General features: G+C 43.3%; 1 protein-coding gene across 1 annotated transcript in view; it reads right to left on the bottom strand.

Annotated features, from left to right (window-relative positions):
* Positions 1–2,174: 2,174 nt before the first annotated feature.
* Positions 2,175–17,080, bottom strand: part of dnmt3bb.1 (DNA (cytosine-5-)-methyltransferase 3 beta, duplicate b.1) — a 28,890-nt gene continuing 13,984 nt past the window's right edge. Inside the window, exons 3-22 of the mRNA XM_069141728.1 lie at positions 15,569–15,719; positions 15,090–15,190; positions 14,822–14,959; positions 14,414–14,557; positions 12,653–12,811; positions 12,434–12,541; positions 6,723–6,864; positions 6,503–6,625; positions 6,358–6,402; positions 6,176–6,255; positions 5,696–5,808; positions 5,428–5,611; positions 4,715–4,799; positions 4,423–4,568; positions 4,121–4,211; positions 3,754–3,902; positions 3,525–3,610; positions 3,379–3,448; positions 3,151–3,269; positions 2,175–2,762 (exon numbers count right to left, since the gene is read on the bottom strand). Coding sequence (XP_068997829.1) covers positions 2,621–2,762; positions 3,151–3,269; positions 3,379–3,448; positions 3,525–3,610; positions 3,754–3,902; positions 4,121–4,211; positions 4,423–4,568; positions 4,715–4,799; positions 5,428–5,611; positions 5,696–5,808; positions 6,176–6,255; positions 6,358–6,402; positions 6,503–6,625; positions 6,723–6,864; positions 12,434–12,541; positions 12,653–12,811; positions 14,414–14,557; positions 14,822–14,959; positions 15,090–15,190; positions 15,569–15,719 — 2,376 coding nt within the window. The 3' untranslated portion in view covers positions 2,175–2,620. The remainder of the gene's footprint in view (positions 2,763–3,150; positions 3,270–3,378; positions 3,449–3,524; positions 3,611–3,753; positions 3,903–4,120; positions 4,212–4,422; positions 4,569–4,714; positions 4,800–5,427; positions 5,612–5,695; positions 5,809–6,175; positions 6,256–6,357; positions 6,403–6,502; positions 6,626–6,722; positions 6,865–12,433; positions 12,542–12,652; positions 12,812–14,413; positions 14,558–14,821; positions 14,960–15,089; positions 15,191–15,568; positions 15,720–17,080) is intronic.

The raw sequence follows: 17,080 nt of genomic DNA, 5'->3' as shown, positions 1-17,080 counted from the left end.
ACATCTACATAAAGATACCAAAAAAACCTATTGATTAGTATGTTCTACTTTGAACTATAAAATGACAAATTTCAAACAAGCTTGTTAATATATACTATCATATAAAAGGTCTTAAAAAAAAGCAGTTACAATAAGAAACTTTTTTGTTGTTTTCAAGCAAAACATTCAACACGTTCAGCAGTTTCAATGAAGCATGTAAACAATTTTTTGGTTCTTTTAAAGGACTTTAAAATCAGACTTAAAAAGTCTTACATCTCTAAATGAAATGGTCATCCAAAAAAAAAGCTCTCTATAAAGGCTTGTGCATTTTTTGTGTAAAAAAAACAAAACAGTTAAAACACGTGTAAACCTTTCTATCAATACAGTACACAAAACATAGTGTAAAAAAAAAAAAGTTCCAGTGATAAAACAAGCTATATATACACACAGGTCAAAACAGGAGCACACAGCTACAGTAAAGATTCACAGAACAGAGGAAGAGTGACGTACAGTTGCCCCTTTTGTCTGAGGTAATGCCCATTTAGTTTAGTTTGGTTTGGTGACATCCAACAGCATCTAAAAGTCTTCCAGTTATCCAAAAAAAAAAAAAAAAAGACAAAATACTTCCAAGTTTTCCAGTTTCGTGAGTTCAGGTCAAAAATATTGGTACCAAAATAAATTCTTATTTAGCCATTTAAAGTCTCAGGAAAACACTTATTATTCACTTTGAGGGTAATGTCAATCATATTATTTTAAAGTATTTTTGCCTACTGCATTTTTGGAAATCATCAAAACGTCATCAGTGCCAGTTTGAAAAAAATACTGCGTGTTCACCAGCGATTAAAAAACAAAACAAAATCTTACTGGACCAAAAAAAACAGCTGTAAAACCACGTTTACACATCGCGACACAAATTCTGTCCAGAATTCACATCTTCTTCTTTCAACCAGTAAACCAAAACAAAAGATCATTTCTGAACAGCTACAGAAGGATGACATCACTCTTTTATTTCTTAGCTGTCTGAAATAGTTGACCAAGTATATATATATATATATATATATGTATATATACATATATATATATATATATATATATATATATATATAAAAATCCCTCTTCCTGTCTCTGTTTTTGCATTGGCTTGTTTCAAGTATTTGTACGCAGCTGTCGTGGGAGAATTGACCTTAAAATATAGAACAAGTTCACACTATCTACACAAAAACATTATAACATTTAAAAAAAAAAATTTTTTTTACCTAAGCTATTTCGCTCATATGACAGCAAAAAAAAAAAAAGTAAAATCGTAGTATTTTTTGCGACAAACAACAAAAAAACGATCACTCTGAAGTCGTCTAAATATAAAGCTAAAATCCAGGTTAGCTTCTGGTCCGTTAACTTCCACCTGATCAGCGTATTTCCCCTCCAGAGGGCGTCTTAAATTGGTCCTTAAAAAAAAAATCCAAACTTTATACGAAGGTTTTATTTTTCGAATTCAAATCTAGAAGCAAACTGCAGCAAATTCGAAGAATATGAGAAACTTTAAAAAATACGATTATTTTGTTTGAGCGACGAGAGCTACCGTTAGCCAGACTCATTAGCGATGTTTGTGCTAGCTAATTAGCTTAGCTTGCATTGTTTGGTACAGTTTTAGATATTTTATCATCTTAGAAAGTACCATGTTTAGACTTTTCTAGACAGACCAATGAAACGGATCCTTTGTGAGGGCGTAGATCGAAGGCGGGTTTGTTAGCCGTTGGCAAAAACGGGAGCAGCGCTTCAGCTAACCGTCGTCTGACTTTGGTTTAAATGAGCTTAAAAGAGTTTTTTTGTTTGTTTGAGATGAACAGCCTGTTTACGCAGCCTGCTGGTCACACAACATCTAAACGACCAAAGGATACAGAACTTTTTTGTACCACTAGTGTCAAAAATGTCTCTATTTTCTGTAACTACAACATGTGTTCAACTTAAAACTTAACGCCTTTTAAAATCAAGAGAAAGTCATTAAAACCACTTTAAAGCAGTCTTCTTTCTCTTTTGAACTCAACTGAACCTCGAATCACCCAACTGGCCTCCATTAATCATTTATAGTGGCTGACCTTTGACCCGCCTTTTGCCGACCAAAGTGTCTTCCAGCTCGTTTTCTTTTTTTCTTTTTTTTTAGAGACAGTGTCCCGATAGAAAAAGCTGGTGTGGCGTTCACGGGTGGTGTCTGTGTGCTGGTGACGGGTGGTGTCTGTGTGCTGGTGACGGGTGGTGTCTGTGTGCTGGTGACGGGTGGTGTCTGTGTGCTTGTGACGGGTGGTGTCTGTGTGCTGGTGACGGGTGGTGTCTGTGTGCTGGTGACGGGTGGTGTCTGTGTGCTGGTGACGGGTGGTGTCTGTGTGCTTGTGACGGGTGGTGTCTGTGTGCTTGTGACGGGTGGTGTCTGTGTGCTGGTGACGGGTGGTGTCTGTGTGCTTGTGACGGGTGGTGTCTGTGTGCTGGTGACGGGTGGTGTCTGTGTGCTGGTGACGGGTGGTGTCTGTGTGCTTGTGACGGGTGGTGTCTGTGTGCTGGTGACGGGTGGTGTCTGTGTGCTTGTGACGGGTGGTGTCTGTGTGCTGGTGACGGGTGGTGTCTGTGTGCTGGTGACGGGTGGCGTCTATTCACAGGCGAAGTAATCTTTGAGCGGCGCAAACAGATGCCTGATGACCGGGACACTCCAGGACCGACCCAGCAGCTTCTGTCTGGCACCGCGACCCATGTTGGACACGTCCGTGTAGTGGACCGGGAAACCGAAAATCCTGAAGGGGGAGAAAAAAAACAAAAAAACAAACAGCAATAAAATCAAAAGTTACGATGATGCTACGAGTTCCGAGGGAAGAAGAAGAGCACACAGACTAAAATACAGCAGGGAAGGAAGGACAACGAGGGACAGGTGAAAGTAATCAAAAATCTGATGTTTCTCCAGTTTCAGGTCCGTGGTGAAATCACACGTTCACGTACCAGCGGTCACATTAACGATGAAGAGACGACACTCTGAATACTTCCTCATGAAGGTTGCCGCTTCCTGCTGCCTCGGTGTGTGCGCGTGTGCGTGTGTGTGTGTGTGTGCGTGTGTGTGTGTGTGTGTGTGCGCGTGTGCGTGTGTGTGTGTGTGTGTGTGTGTGTGTGTGTGTGTTTCCAGCTCACCTCTCCAGCTCGGTGCACCACAGTATGTCCTCCTTCCCGTTCATTAAAACAGGGAAGTGCTGGTCTTTCCCCTGTTTGATGGAGTTGGAGCGAGTCGTGATGGTGCGCACTTTTCCGAACTACAAGACAAAATAAAAAATTCACCGTCAAAAAACAAATGCAAAGAAACGGCACGTTTAAAAGAGTAAGAAAAAGAAAAGAAAAGTGAAAAACAAACTGAAAACGGACCTTGGCGACGCGTCCGTGCTCCAGACAGTCCTGCAGCTCCAGCTTGTCCATCCCGGACGCACACAGAGGCCTGAAACACAGAAGAGGACATTCAGTCCCATAAAGACTTTCTGTTGACAGACTGGGATGTGAAGCGTTTCCCAAACCTGTTCATGCCCGGCATGTTCCCCCAGAAGTATCGGGCCCGGTGGGCCGCGGAGACCTCGATGGCGTCGATCATCACCGGGTTACACTGCAATAAAAAAACACACCGCGTTTTCATTTTAGTTTCTGTTATTCCACATTTCGTTTTTCGCTGCTTTAATGTAAAAATAAAAGCTTCAAGTTGACATCTTAAAAGTATTAAGTTCATTTAAAAAAAACGCGGCAACTCGCCTCCAGGAAGCGGGAGATGTCCCGCTTGTCGTTGACGCCCATGGCGACCACGTTCTCGAACATCCAGAAGAAGGGCCGGTCCTCTCCTTCCTTGGGCTTGGCTTCGCTCAGCAGCCGGTAAAACTCGAAGAACAACCTCCCTGTTCCTTCTGGAGAAACACCACGCGGTCGGAAAATAAAAGCACGACTTTAATTTCTGAGAAAAGCATCCGATGGTCTCAAACTACAGACGATTAAAAAATGCTGGATGAAAACGCCGTGCGATCGAAACAGAAAGCGAGAAAAACCATCGTCGACCTGCGTGACATCACAAAAGTGATTATGAATGAAATGAAATAAACCATCAGAGGCCGTCAGAGGAACCTACCATACAGGCCTTTCCTCGCCGGGTTGACGATGGACAGGTCGTTGCAGGGACTTCCTCCGATCACCAGGTCGAACGGACCCCACTCGTCAATCTGAGGGAGACAACAGCAGTTTAACATCATAAAAAAAACAAAAAACAAACAGAAAATAATCTGATTTAAGAAGCTTTCATTTGCAACTTTTGGCCATTTTAACTTGATTTATTGCTTCGATTTTGGATTGATTAACTGTGTGTGTGTGTGTTTGTGTCAGATACACAACTTTAGATCGACACAACAGAGAACAGAGTCGCGTCTTCCTCACGTTTTTCCTGGTGATGTCGCGGACGTCGTGGACGTACTGGATCTTTCCTTCATGTCTCACGACGCCCACTGAGATCGAGTCCTCGCACACCTCCGAGGCCACGTACTGGTCCACCTTGAAGCCCAGGTCCCTCAGAACCAGGTAGCCTGGACACACACACACACACACACACACACACACAGGATTCAGATGGATGAAATATCACATGGGGTTTGAAGTCGACACACACACACACACACACACACACACACACACACACACACACATTTTTGTCTCACACACTCGTTCTCACCCGTGGCGATGCCGTCGAACAGGGAGAGGACTCTGATTGGTCGTCTCTGCTCTGCAGGGACTGCTGGGTAAATCTTTGGTTTCTCCTGGAACACGAGCAGAAGATACGATATATAAAAACAATTAACAAACAAATTACATTTCAGTCTCTGTGTCACTTTTTACTTGAAATTGTTCCGAATGTAGTTTAACATTCGAACCGTAACGACTCGTTGAAATTTAAAAATGTAAAGTCCATATTTGCAGCAGAGCGTTTGGAGTAGTTTGCCTGTTCGACAAGCAGAGGGCGCTCTAACAGATCTCAAGGTAAAGAGATGCTCATTGAAATGTCATTGGTTGAATATTTTAAGCAGCTAGAGATAAATAAACACCTGGCGGTGCCACTTCTCCGCTCACGTGCCATTAAACTACAACAGAAGAAGAAGAGGGCGAGACGATATGGAAAATCATAAAAAAACAGAAGACGGTGACGGATTTTCAGACATTTCAGTGAATCTTTCAGTGAGATGATTCTGACAATGATGCAAAATGCCCAAATAATTTCGATGAGATCAAAGTTCTATCATTTTGACAGGCTTTCTTGCAACAGCGTCATAAATCTGAGCTGCTGGTGTTTCACAGGTCAAAGCAAAGATTCTGCCCGCGACAGATTTTTGTTAAAACGTCGGTTGAATCTCGTGCAAAAATATTTCCAAAACGCCATCGGCGACTCACAAACTCCTGCCCGTTGTCGTTGGCGAAGAGCTCCTGCAGCTTCAGGCTCCAGTCGTGTCGCCGTTTGAGGGCTCCGTACTGCAGCAGTGGCTGACACATGTAGCAGCGCCACGGGTCCACCATCCGGGCGTAGTTAGACGCTCCAGGATCCACCAGGATGTCCAGACAGTCCACGCAGAAACACCTGGTGGGAGGAGGAGGAGGAGGTGAGGAGGAGGAGGTGAGGAGGCGGAGGAGGGGGAAGAGGAGGAGGAGGAGGAGTTTGTACCTGCAGCAGTTGGCGTTCCCACAGAGGAGAACCTCTCGACCTCCGCAGCAAACGGTGCAGTAAGACTGGTAACCGTCATCGTCGTACATGTAGGACATCTCCAGGTAGACGTCCTGAAACACACACACACACACACACACACACACACACACACACACACACACACACACACACACACACACACATATTTGACATCGTAAAGTCCTGACAACAGAAATGTACGACATTATACAGAAGAACCACCCTTCGGAGATGGGCGGTATTTTTACATGCACTTGTGTTTGTGGGCGGAGCCAATCACAACTACGTTCCGCTAAATGCTGTTTCAACTCCGACAGGTGTGTAAAAGCTACTCGGATTTATGTTAGCATATCAATCCGACTGTGGAAAACAAATTCTGCTCCGAACATCACTGACATTCAAAAGTAGAAATGATAAATTATCAAGGCGATAATAATTTATTGGTATTATTATTATTACCTTGCATGTTTGGCACAAGCCTCCTTCAAACAGCGGGTGGAAGGTCGCTGCTCTCATCTTTCCACAGGAGAGACAGAACTCTGGACAAAAAAAACACAGAAACACATACGGATCAATCAACCGTGCACACAGCAGAAATATTAATGAATGAATTAGTTATTAATTCATAATTAATGAATTACCTTCTATACTTCTGTTATTCTTCAGAACTTCATTTACCATTTGTTCTGGCAGGAAAAAGAGGTAAACAATAAAAAAATTCAGATATTTCCAGATTTTCTAAAATGTAAACTGTACACTCTGCTCCGGGCGACCATTGACCTCTACCTCTGCTGTAGGACTCCTCAGGGGCGGCCCGGCTCTTTAAGAGACTGACTTTGGGTCGCTTGGCGCTGGGGAGGTACTCCGGCGGGGAGACATCAAGGACCTGGTGGTCCAGAGGGTTACTGTCTGCACACACACACACACATTCATCTCTTACTTCCTGTTTTTTGTTTTTTTTTATATGAATCAGCGTGTGAGAGTCTGTCTCTGCTGCCTTGCTCACTGGCGCTGTGCGTAGGTTTGAGTCCCTCCTTCCCTTTGGGCAGGAAGCCGCCGTTGGCCCAGTCCAGCATGGGTTTGACCTGGTCCTCCACGTTGTCCGACTCGCAGCGTGGGAACGTCTTCTCCGCCCGGATACCGGCCATCTGAGACGAGAGGCGTCCCGGTGAGACACGCAGACATCAGAGGACATAAACTGCGTCGCAGTGCAGCTTTTGGACCGGTTTAAGGTCCCACAATAATTGGACAAAATAAGTGTAGAGGTTGGGGAAAAAAAAATCAGACCTTGAACAACGAAAAAAGCTAAAAAAATTAAAATTAAAAAAAAAGAAGAGAAATTAAAACTGCAAGCAGTGATGTACGGGCCCTCGCATTCCGGCGTGCAGCGTGCGAGGGACCAAATATACCCGCTTAAAGTTTGTCTCGTTTCCTGTCTCCAGCAGGGTGTGCTGGCGAGCCGTTTGGCCACGCCCATTCGCAAAACACATCAGATGTATCGTCTCACCACGCCGGATGTATGCGACACGTTTCGTGAGGTTTCAAGCATCCCTTGACCTTAAACATCAACTTCCTGTGTCACAGCAAGACATCCAACTTTGCCGCATCGTCACGGCGACGCCCATTGACAAAGTCGAACGAATGTCTCAATATATCATCAACTACATGTTTAGGTTATTGTGACCTGACTTTACGTTCATGGGATCAACCAGCTCGACGTAGAATGTGAAAGTATGAAAAGTGTCATTTCCAGTGGCCAACAGGGGGCGCTATGACTATGAGCAAATATTACCCCACAGGGGTCTTCAGGGCAGGGCTGTTATCATACCTGTGATGTTTGGAGAAGGTCGGTCCATGTACATAAGATTTAAAGCAACTCGTAGTTTCATGGCGAGACACTCAAAATGGCCGCCTCTCACGGGCACACACATCGACGAAAACAAATTATTTTGATAACTTTTAATCCCAAACATGTTTTCTATCCAGAGAACCTAAATTCAAGTCGGTCCGACAAAATCCCTCAGAGGAGTTCGATAAAGTAGAATGTGTCAGAATCGGCCAAAATGGCGACTAAATTCAAAATGGTGGACTTCCTGTCGAGTTGACGTAACGGTGCAATGTAACTTTTTTGTGCGTCTCGGTGTGATACACGTGTCCACCGGATTTCGTGAATTAAGGTAAATGTGGCCGCCAGGGCATCTCTTTAGGGGGCGCTCTCGAGCCGTTTGGCCGCGCCCATTCGCGAATCCACTAGAATACGAAATTTTTCGCCGGGAGACAAATGTGTTTCCACTTTCATGAGTTTTTGAATATGATAAAGCCTCCAAAAAGGAAAATCACTTTACGTAAGAATAAGAACGTCCAAGAACATTTTTTCGTCCGAAATATGATAAAAAAAAAAAAAAGTCAAACTGTAGCATGTTGTCCAAAATATGATCAAAAAGTCATATTTTGCACGACATGCTATAAGTATGACTTCCGTTCAACTTATGGAAGCAGGCATGGTGGTGAACCTGTCAGCGTTGTCGTCTTTCAGTCTGAAGGTATCAGGTTCAATTCCCACCTGGAATTTTATATGTGGAATTTGCACATTCCTGCAAAACTAATAACCTAAAAGTAAAGTTTGTCATCCATAATATGGATGATTAACTTAAGCATGTAGTCCATAATGTAAAACATTACATTCAAGCAAGAACATGCAATAAGCTGTTTCGTTCTTTTGCTTGCACTTTGTGGTTTTATTTTTTTCAATTTAGAATATATGTATAAAGTCCTATCTAAACTCTTTTTGTCATAACTTGAAGAAAAACATTATTATTAAGAATTAAAACTGCAACCTTTAACTCCACCGTCCACAAATATTCATTCAAATGCGACCAAAATTGCCGTAGACATTCTTTGGATAGTAGATATACGTGTTTTCAAGGAGGTCTGCAGTGATATTAAATATCTTCCTGTAATGTGTTGTGAATGCAAAACTTTTTCAATTCCTCCAAACGTTTTAACTTCTTTAAAAGTTGAATCACCAACAACAGGTGGAATCTGAACCTTCAATAACAACCTTGGTGAATTTAGTCACCATTTTTGGCGATTCACACATGTTGTACTTTAACGAACTCCTCCTACAGATTTTTTTCGGACCGACTTCAAATTGAGTCTGTGCACTCTGAACATGTTTGGAATTAAAAGTTATCAAAATAATTTGTTTTAGTCGATCGGTGTGCCAGTGGCGTCGTGGACAAAAAGTGACCCAAAAGTCATGCTGTGGCATGTTGTTCAAAAAATAACCGGCATTTTCAAAGTCAGAAATTACTAATGTCCTTTTTTGTAAGTCATGACAAAAGGGGGGAATTGAACCCCAAACCTTCTGGCTGAGAGGAAGCAATGCTAACCACTGCGCCGCCAATCTTCCCAGGAGTAAGGCAGCATTGTGACAAATCTTTGGCTCACTGCAACCTATACCTCCACCGTCCACAAATATTCATTCAAATGCAACCAAAATTGCCGCAGACATTCTTTGGATAGTAGATATACATGTTTTCAAGGGGGTCTGCAGTGATATTAAATATCTTCCTGTAATGTGTTGTGAATGCAAAACTTTTTCAATTTCCCCAAACGTTTGAACTTCACTAAAAGTTGAATCACCATCAACAGCTGGAATCTGAACCATTAATAGCAACCTTGGTGAAGTAGAATCTTTTTCCTGTTGAGTTAACCAGACTGTCGGCTGAGTCTCTGGAATTTCTGAGTGAACTCCGTGGTACACTTTCTCCTGCTACGACTCATTCTCCGGTGCCGAAGATAGTCCTGCGGTCTACGACACCGACTCCCAGCTGGAAAAGACCTCATGAAGACACAGGTTCAAGCCCCGCCGAGGTAATACAACACACATGGTTCACCGTTTACCCGCCGAGGTAACACACGAGGTTCACGGTTTACCCGCCGAGGTAACACACGAGGTTCACAGAAGGCGAGACCTCCTAAGGCAGGTCCATGTAAGGGTAAGCCACAGCCACAAACCAAAGGTTAAAAAAAAGTCCAAAAGAGACTTTTTTTTCATTGTGTACTGGTTGAGTTGCCTCAGTGAGAAGTAACTTGAGGTATGTCAGTTCAGAAAAAGGTCATACTCCAAAAAGTCATAAAAAAGTCATACTATAACGTCGTCCGAAATATGATAATAAAGTCATACTTTGGACGACATGATATAGTATGACTTTTTTGCGCTATTTCTGACAACATGCTATAAGTATGACTTTCGTTCAGGTTACGGTAGCCAACACAGTGGTGCAGCTGTCAGCGTTATCGTCTCAGAGTCTTAAGGTACAGGGTTCAATTCCCGCCTGCGACGAACTAATAAACAAAAAGTGAAGTATGTTTTCCATAATAACGATGACTAACTTCTGTTACAATAATTGGAAAAAATAAGTGTAGAGGTTGGAAAAAAAAAATCAGACCTTGAACAACGAAAAAGCTAAAAAAAGAGAAGAGAAATTAAAACTGCCAGCAGTGATGTACGGGCCCTCGCACTCCGGTGCGCCGTCTCCCCGACGTGCAGCGTACACCCACTTGAAGTTGCTATTTTTGTCTTGTTTCCTGTCTCCAGCAGGGGGCGCGAGCGAGCCGTTTGGCCACACCCACTCGCAAAACACATCAGATGTATCGTCTCACCACGCCGGATGTATGTGACACGTTTCGTGAGGTTTCAAGCATCCCTTGACCGTAAACATCAACTTCCTGTGTCACGGCGAGACATCCAACTTTGCTGCATCGTCACGGCGACGCCCATTGACAAAGTCGAACGAATGTCTCAATATATCATCAACTACATGTTTAGGTTATTGTGACCCGACTTTACGTTCATGGGATCAACCAGCTCGACGTAGAATGTGAAAGTATGAAAAGTGTCATTTCCAGTGGCCAACAGGGGGCGCTATGACTATGAGCAAATATTACCCCACAGGGGTCTTCAGGGCGGGGCAGTTATCATACCTGTGATGTTTGGAGAAGGTCGGTCCATGTACATAAGATTTAAAGCAACTCGTAGTTTCATGGCGAGACGCTCAAAATGGCCGCCTCTTACGGACACACACATCGACGAAAACAAATTATTTTGATGACTTTTAATCCCAAACATGTTTTCTATCCAGAGAATCTAAATTCAAGTCGGTCCGACAAAATCCCTCGGAGGAGTTTGACAAAGTACAACGTGTCAGAATCGGCCAAAATGGCGACTAAATTCAAAATGGTGGACTTCCTGTCGAGTTGACGTAATGGTGCAATGTAACTTTTTTGTGCGTCTCGGTGTGATACACGTGTCCACCGGATTTCGTGAATTTAAGTAAATGTGGCCGCCGGGGCATCTCTTTAGGGGGCGCTCTCGAGCCGTTTGGTCAGGCCCACTCGCAACTCCACTAGAATATTAAATTTTTCGCCGGGAGACAAATGTGTCTTTCATGAGTTTTTGAATATGATAAAGCCTCCAAAAAGGAAAATCACTTTACGTAAGAATAAGAACGTCCAAGAAGAATATTTTTACGAAAAACAACGCTCGGTGCTCAGGCCCTAATAAGAGTTTACGTTTAAGTTTGTCAGAGTTTTGAGTCTGAAGCATGAAGATGAAGATTGACAGGTGAAGATGAGAGAAGGATCACGGGATGTAGACGGGGCTGAACGAGCGTGAAGAAGCCTGCAGTCCATGACTAACACACACACACACACACACACACACACACACACACACACACACACACATTAACTAGAGAATGACAAACACAGATGAAACAAAGAAATACGAGGTCATAAACTACTGGCTCAACACGCATACGATTAAAATAAAATGATATAATGTGAAAGATTATCGGTGGAGATTTGTGATCCGACAGGAAGAAACACGACTTCTATTTTTTTTTCGTTCTCCCGTCGTGCTTTTATTTTTCATGACAGGATGAGATTCGGTCGATAGCGAGCAGGAATCCCTTTCAGACACACATCTGTGTTTGCTTTACTTGGGCTACCGGTACGTACACACACACACACACACACACACACACACACACACACACACACACACACACACACACAGTGTGAAACCACAAAGCTGATTCTAACTTGAACACTTGAACTATCAAACCCTCCGCAGATCTTCACACTTTAAAAACCACTGACTATATATATATATATATATATATATATTTATATATGGTGCATCCACATATATATATAAATAGCCGAACAAACAGTTTGATCTTTCAGCGTCTCATTCGTACCGTATAGAAATATAGTTCTACTTTAAATCGTCCTGCGGAGGTTAAAAGATAAAGTGCAGAAAAAATATGTGTCCAGTATATACAATAAAAATTAATAAAATAACTATATATTTTAAACCTCCACACACAACGGGAGGCTGCTGTGCAAAGTATGATGGTGTTGATCATCAGAAATCGTTTTAGACGCTAAATGAGGATAATATTTTTGATTTATTCGAAGCTGATCACAGAAAGTTGTTATTTGAAAGAGTTGATTTTTTTTTTCTTTTGCTTATGTTCGGGTCCATCCGGCCTATTTGAATAAACCTTTAAGGGGTTTGTTTCTGTATGATGAACCCTCTAAATGTTTTCAGGACACAAGCTAAGTGCACGGTTATGATCAGAATACATTTTTTGTCTGACGGCTGAAACAATAGAAGCGTTGCATTTGGATGTGCAGCCTGAATCTCACCTCCAGCGCCTGGAAGACGGCGCGGCGGTAGGAGGCCAGCTTGGTGTACGACGCCTGGCTGAAGAACTTGGGGAACGCCGTGATGGAGTCCAGCTTGTCGGCCGAAACCTGGAAGAGAAAATAAAAGATAAAAACCATGCCGTTACAACCGAAGAACCACGACGACCACCGTCCGACTTCCACTTCTGTCCGTCCCCCCCTCTCCCGTCACTTCCTCACCTCGGAGAACTTGCCGTCTCCGAACCACTGCAGCCACCTCATGCCGTGGCTCGCCTGCCGCTTGCCGGTGGCTCGCCACGTCACCACGATGCCGGGCCACCAGGAGAAGCCTTTGATCTTCCCCCAAACCAGCTCGCCGATCCCAAAACCCTTGTTGTCCTGGAGACGAAACAGAGAGAGTCTTTTAAAAACCCAGCTACCGACAACAACACACGTCTTAATGTCTCTGAAACAAACTGAAGAAAAGAAAAATGGCACTTAAAAAAAACAACAACAAAAGAAACAAGACAAATGTGTTTTTGTTTTACTCGCGGCGGATTCAAGAGCAGGATGGAAGAAGAGAAGAAGGATGGAAAGAAATCTGTAATTATATATGTATTGTGCAAAATCTGAAAAAAACTAAAAAACAAAACATGCTTCAGGCTGAAGAGTGAAGAAACAGAAGATGGTGGAAAGAGAAGAGATATGAGAACAAATAAGTAAAATATAAACAATAATCTGGATTTATAAATTGCCAAAAAAAACTCTTTAAAATGTTTTTATTTTTTAAAGTCGGTGACATTTTGAAATTAACATAATTTTTCTCCATCCAGACAGAAAAAATGGCACCAAGTGAATATTTGTGTCCGAATTTTAAAAGTAAATGGAAGAAGGAGGAGAAATGTGAGAAAAGTCAAACAAAATGCGCATTTTAATATTTTAATATCTGTTTTGGTAAAGAAATAGTGAGACTGAACGAAGACTCTTCCTCTCTGGACTGGATTTTCAAAATAAATGTCTCGTTGAAAGACGACAGGGCTCAGATCCCATCTGAGAATAAATATCTCTTCCATAACTTCATAGATTATAAAGTCAGTAAGGTGTGGCAGGTTTTTAGACCAGACTTCAAACAAACGGGTAAAGGAGGCGTTTCCCTGCAAAGATCGAAAAAATATCAAAGAGATGAAACGTCTTAAAAACATAAAGACGACAAAGTGACGCGTCTGATTTCACTTCTTTACTTCTGCGGTTTGTTCTGAACTTTAAAAAAAAATTCAAAACACGTCATTAACTCGTTTTTCTCTCCTTTGAAAGTCGCCGTTTTTCCGAGCAGCTGTGATTTCTAAAACCTGCAGACGAGCACGCACACACACACACACACACACACACACACACACACACACACACACACAGAGGCGCTGCTGTGCAGACCGCCGGTCGCCGTGACCTGAATACGACTATTGATAGAGCAAACAGACTGTGTGTGTGTGTGTGTGTGTGTGTGTGTGTGTGTGTGTGTGTGTGTGTGTGTGTGTGTGTGTGTGTGTGCGTGTGTGTGTGTGCGTGTGTGTGGCCACCTGCACCAACACAAGGCCAAGTGGAGGAGGATCTGAGGACGTCTGTGAAAGGAGGTGCCTCCCCCCCCCCTTTTTTTTATAGCGTTTTGAAGGCCGACGTCCGTCTCCCTTCTTCACCTCCTCTCATCTCAGTGGGACTCAGACACGTTTACGAGGTTTCTGAGTGTGCAAGTTTAAATTATAGACTTTTATTTTTGTGTATTTTGAGGAACTTTGAGGCTCATAATGAGCTCAAACTTCCAAAATCTGCACGACCGTTTCCATGTTGTCTGTTAATGACCAAAATTATGAATCTAGTCATCGCGAAACTAACGACGACGTCCTCCGCTGTGATTAGACGGCTAAGTTAAAAAGCCCAAAGGACACACACACACACACACACACAGACACACAGACACACACAAACACACACACACACACTTACGCTGTACTCCGGCTGCGTCTCGGCGCTGGACGCGGTGCCGCTACTCTGAGCCGAGTCCTTGGAGTCCTGCTCCATCAGCTCCAGACGGGGGACGTCCGGGACCTCGGTGGAGACAACGACGGGCCCCTGAGGGCCGAACGCACACTGAAAGCACGGAGAGAAATACGTTTATGAGAGGACAAAAAAAAAGCTCAGGCGAACGGGTCAACTTGTTAAATGTGCAACAAAAAAAAAAGAAAACTACGTTATTAACTTCGCTAAACTTCAGAAAGTCCGTCCTGAAAGTCGTTTAAATCTGCCGACTCTGCAGCTGATCATGTTAGTTCCTTTTATATTTTTTTTTATTGTATGTTATCGAAATTAATTGTGTGTGTGTGTGTGTGTGTGTGTGTGTGTGTGTGTGTTTACCAGCAGCAGGCTCGGCTCCGGTTTGCGGTTCTGCCTGCGAGGTTTGGTGTGTGCGTGTGCCGACAGTCCGGCCTGGAAGATGGTTCTGGGTCGAGGTCTCTGTCTCAAACCCAACTGAGACGCCCCGGAAGACTTGTCCTGTACACACACACACACACACACACACACACACACACACACACACACACACACACACACACTGAGTGTAACGTCTACAGTTCACCAACATGCTTCCCAGACCCGAGCTGTGTGTCGGGAGTCCTCGTACCTCGCTGTAGGAGTCCCAGGTTGTTTCCTCCTCTTCCTCCTCCTCCTCCTCGGACTTCTTCCTGCTCCTCTTCCTGCTTCCCCTCGAACACTCGTTACCATCTGAGGAGAGACGGAGAGGACAGACGGACGGTTGGACAGACGGCAGAGAAGGAAACTGAATAGTTTGAGGAGATGTGGTAGCGGAGCAGTCGGCTCCTCTCGGTCGTTTCGTCTCTTTTCTGGGTCATAAATTGGAGAAATCACTTCATTCAAAGCTCATCAGAGGCCTTGAACATAATCGATAAGAAAATCAAGGATTTTCTTTTTAATCCAACTCAGTTAATTACTTGAATTCACTTTAACCTGCTTATTTTGATCCAATAAATTCAATAAATGATTTATGCCCAAAACTGGCTTTAAAACCTTGATTATTCTTCTTAGAAAATTACAGGAAGTTACGAGACCTCCAAAATAAAAGGTTTTGTGTGTGTGTGCTACCTTGAGGTGAGGCGGCTCCTCCGTTCTGTTTGGGGCTGAAGGGTGACGGCGGTTCGGCCGCGGTCAGAGGGCTGTTCTCATTGGTCAACTCCACGCCGCTGTCGTTCTCCGATAGGCCCTCGGCTGGAGGAATGCCGCCGTTCACCACCGCCTGAAGACAGACGGGAGGACGTGTTGTTTAACGGAGCGGTGAAGCGGTTGGAAAGAAAAATTAAGACTACAACTCCCAGGGTGCATTTCAGCGAAGGACATCAGCACCTTAAAATGAGAAAAACTGAAAATGCTGATTTATAATCTGAAGCTTGCATGATTTCACTTCAGCAATTCTTGATGCAGGGCCTCTTGTCCATAGCAACGGTTGCCGAGGCGGACAGATAATGTAATTTTTAAAGCCTTGTGTCAAACTGATGCAAAAAAAATAAAAAATAACCTTCTTAGAGACAAAGTTGAAATGATAAAAGATGATGTTCATTCGAGGTGGACCCTGAAACAATATCACAATATTTCAGGGTATTGACAATATGACAAAATACTGAAAAATGTTTTAGAATTAATTTGAAGAACAAAAAACTTGCAGCAAAATAAGTGTAATAGTTTTATACGTCGGGATAAACGCAACAGTTCTTCTTCAAATATTTGGTAAAAACCAAGTGGCAACCAAACGTGACGTCACTTATTGATTTCATCCGTCACCATGTTGCTATTTTGGAGCAGGAAGTGACCATATTTGGATGAGCTGGGGGGGAGGAGCCAGCAGTGAATTTGAGTGACCTCATTGGAAACCTGACGATACTACGTCCCGCCCACCGATAGCTGTAACCTGACTGCACCAACAGGCCTGTCAATCAAACAGACACGCCCCCAAAAACAGGTCTTCTTGAATCTTCTTTTCTAATGAATGAGGGATTATTTTCAGATGGACCTCCAGAAAACTAATAAGAAGGAGTGACTTTAGCTAACAACACCGAGATAACTGATGGACACATTTTATTCACTTTGGATTTGATGAGAGAAGTTGAATGGGAGTCTATGGAGCCGGAGGCTTTTTGGAGCCGACCTCTAGCGGCACTCGCTGGTATTGCAGCTGAAGACACTTCTGCAAACACTTTTATATTCAGTCTGACGTGCTCTGACACAGCATATTTTACATTTACCCACATTTGTAGGCGGATCATTTAGTTTGAGCTTCAGAAAGTCACCCGGCCGGTTCTCCTTCACCGCTGATGAGGTAAGAGATGTTTCAGAGGGAAATGAAAGCTTCCCCTCCTCACCTCCAAACATCCCTCCGGCAAACAGGTCGCTCCCTCCGATCTCATGACTCACTGATTTAGTGTGTTTGTAAGAATGTATTAAATACCGACAACACTCACAGAAAAGAGATGCTTCGGCTTCTTCAATTAAAAATAGTAATTTTCTGGTACCTTTAGGTTGGAAAAAAACGTGACATTTCAGTGTTCTTACGTGTATTTGAATGCATTTTTTTTAATGACTTGAAACCTGCCTGCGAGACAT

Source organism: Embiotoca jacksoni, unplaced genomic scaffold (genome assembly GCF_022577435.1).
Source record: "Embiotoca jacksoni isolate LCO1_2020_lvr unplaced genomic scaffold, fEmbJac1.0.p SCAF_90, whole genome shotgun sequence".
In the NCBI taxonomy this organism is placed as follows: domain Eukaryota; kingdom Metazoa; phylum Chordata; class Actinopteri; family Embiotocidae; genus Embiotoca; species Embiotoca jacksoni.
This window is presented reverse-complemented; position numbering and strand designations above follow the sequence as displayed.